This window comes from Pteropus vampyrus, unplaced genomic scaffold, assembly GCF_000151845.1.
Source record: "Pteropus vampyrus isolate Shadow unplaced genomic scaffold, Pvam_2.0 Scaffold45, whole genome shotgun sequence".
In the NCBI taxonomy this organism is placed as follows: domain Eukaryota; kingdom Metazoa; phylum Chordata; class Mammalia; order Chiroptera; family Pteropodidae; genus Pteropus; species Pteropus vampyrus.
The window spans coordinates 5,115,629-5,118,363 of record NW_011888826.1 but is presented as its reverse complement, the minus strand read 5'-3'; the positions used below and the strand labels follow the sequence as shown (position 1 = coordinate 5,118,363).

Genomic DNA, 2,735 nt, shown 5'->3' with positions numbered 1-2,735 from the left:
TCACTGATCACAACACAGTGGTAACAGAAAAAGTCTGGGAAATTTGTATCTAGCTAGCTTCCCATAGTCTATTTAGTTTTGTGTTACAGGCTGCTAGAAGTATTTCAGTCTATATTATGTGGCCTTTCAATAGTTTATTTCTTCTTCCTTTTGCCTTCCCTCCTTTCCTCCCCTCCGTTTTACCTTTTAAAATATTTAGATAGTATCATCAAGGAATCCCTGAGGCTTTCTAGTGCCTCCCTGAACATCCGAACTGCTAAAGAGGATTTCACTTTGCACCTCCAGGACGGTTCCTATCATATCCGCAAAGACGACATCATAGCACTTTACCCGCAGTTAATGCATTTAGATCCAGAAATCTACCCAGACCCTTTGGTAAGTGCCTGTTCATCCAAGTTCAATATCCAGGTGATGTCTGTCCAAATCGAAATAAAGAGGAGATTTACCATTGCAGAATCATCACTAAAGCCATAAGAACTGTCTCCTTTATTATGTCAAATATGTGTTTTGGAAAACCTGGATGATGGCCTGAATTTTTCCTATTTTCCTGATATTTGTCATCCATATAATCTCCGCTAGATTATATCTGCAGTTGTGATAATAAAGTTGCTGCTTTTCTTGTTCCTTAAAAATACCTGCTCACAGAAAATTAGAGGCTTCGGGGCTGATAACATCCCAGTTTCTGATCAGAACCCTCTTTCTCGTTCTGCCTGAGGAACTAGTGACCCAGGCAGGATAGGAGGTATCAGAAAGCTTTCTCGTCCCTATCAGCTCTCACTAAACTTCCATTCCTTATTACTTTCTGATTCGTGGGAGGGTATTTGCTAAATTACTAATAAATCGAATTTAAAAAATTATTCTTTAGAGTTTCCAGGTCAAGAAAAAGATAAATTTCTTTAAAACTAGCTTATCGGTTTGTTTTCTTTCTATTTTTTATTGCAGACTTTTAAATATGATCGATATCTTGATGAAAATGGGAAGGCAAAAACCACTTTCTATAGCAATGGACTCAAGTTAAAATATTGCTATATGCCTTTTGGGTCAGGAGCTACAATATGTCCTGGAAGATTATTTGCTGTTCAGGAAATCAAACAATTTTTGATTCTGATGCTTTTCTACTTTGAACTAGAGCTTGTAGAGAGCCGTGTTAAATGTCCCCCTTTGGACCAATCCCGTGCAGGCTTGGGCATTTTACCACCATTAAATGATATCGAGTTTAAATATAAGTTCAAACATTTGTGAATCTATGGTTGGAAAAAGAGGACACTAGGTGATATGACAGGACCGTGGAATGTCATCACCTGTCTGTCCCTCCAGACAGACGCATTTAATGGTGGTGGAGCTGATCCAGCAGGTGTTTGCTGACGCTTGCTTGTGGATCTTGACATTTTGGGACAATGTCCAGAAACTCTTTCAGACTGTGCTAGTGAAAACTAGTTTCTAGAAGCATAAGAATGTGTTTTTATTTGAATAAGTCAGTGAATGTTCATGTAGCCAGGGACTAAACTTCATTATTTTCAGAGGAAAAAGCCTTTTTTTTCCCTCTAGAATGAAGATATTCCAATTGGCAGATTTTTTTTTCCTAAGGAAACTGCTTTATTTTTATAAAAACCACCCAACAATTGTGAAAAAGTACAAATTCACGTTTTAGTGAAACTACATGATTTTTTGATTAGATATAGGATTCTTCAGATGTAGATTTATATTATAAAGAATATTCTAAAATATTATATTATGCCTTTTAATTTAAAAAAAAAAAAGTTTTTCAGCTTTCCTTATATCCAGTATTCAGGAATTTAAAATTAATGATCTGTTGTCCTGAAAACATTAAAATAGTTTTAATATTTCCCCTTTATGTTTCTGGAAACTCGATGTCTATGTCAGGTTTCAACTATCTTATCTCATGTGATATGTTTTAAAATTAAAACTGGATGAAAATGACCATTTAAAAGCTTTGGATATGAAATATGCAAAGAGTTCATTAAATGTGACTTGATATTATATTCTATTTAAATAAAATACTTTTTATCTTTAAGTGACTTGTAGTTGAAGGAAAAATAATTTAAGATTATATCATAATGTTTAAGTACTGTGTATACCAGGGCTCTGGTAAAACATTATAAATATTGAAGTTATCAGCTATATTCTTATTGATATTACTATTACTGTGTGTGTTTGTGGGTAAATTATATTTGCCTTTTTTCATATACTACAAATATAAAGAAAATATTGAAATATTTGACGATTTTGAAATGATTCACCTTTCAGAAATGAAAGTGTGAATGTCTGTGTTTTAAAATTTTTTTTGAAGTAGCAAAAAGATTTGTTACACACAGAATTATAGCAATGAGAAACGACAAGCTGGCAGCAGGGAGGGACGTTATTAAAAGTACTTATAAGAACTTAAAAAGCATCTCATGCAGGCCTTTTAGTGTCTTCTAAATGGCCCGGTGTGGACAAATGGCTCTCTTAGTCTCGATGTGGCTTTTGGGCATCGGTAAAATGCAGAATATGAATCACTTTGACTTTGAGTTACCTGCAAAAAAGGTCAAATCTCAAAGTTTCCACTCTTAGGGACAGGAAGCAGGTGATGCATTTGAGAAAGTTTCCTTTCCATCAGGGCAGAAATGAATGATGCAGAACAACTGTTGGAAATGCTCATTCTACCTGGCCCACCTCCTTGCTCCTTCCTCCCAGGGGGCCAAGCTCCATCCCTGGGGCTGTGTGGAGAAAAC

General features: G+C 35.4%; 1 protein-coding gene across 1 annotated transcript in view; it reads left to right on the top strand.

Moving 5' to 3' along the window:
- Window positions 1-1,313, top strand: part of LOC105291411 (cholesterol 7-alpha-monooxygenase) — a 6,666-nt gene extending 5,353 nt beyond the window's left edge. Inside the window, exon 6 of the mRNA XM_011359182.2 lies at window positions 943-1,313. Within this exon, the coding sequence (XP_011357484.1) occupies window positions 943-1,242 (300 nt within the window). The 3' untranslated portion in view covers window positions 1,243-1,313. The remainder of the gene's footprint in view (window positions 1-942) is intronic.
- The last annotated feature ends 1,422 nt before the right edge of the window (window positions 1,314-2,735 follow it).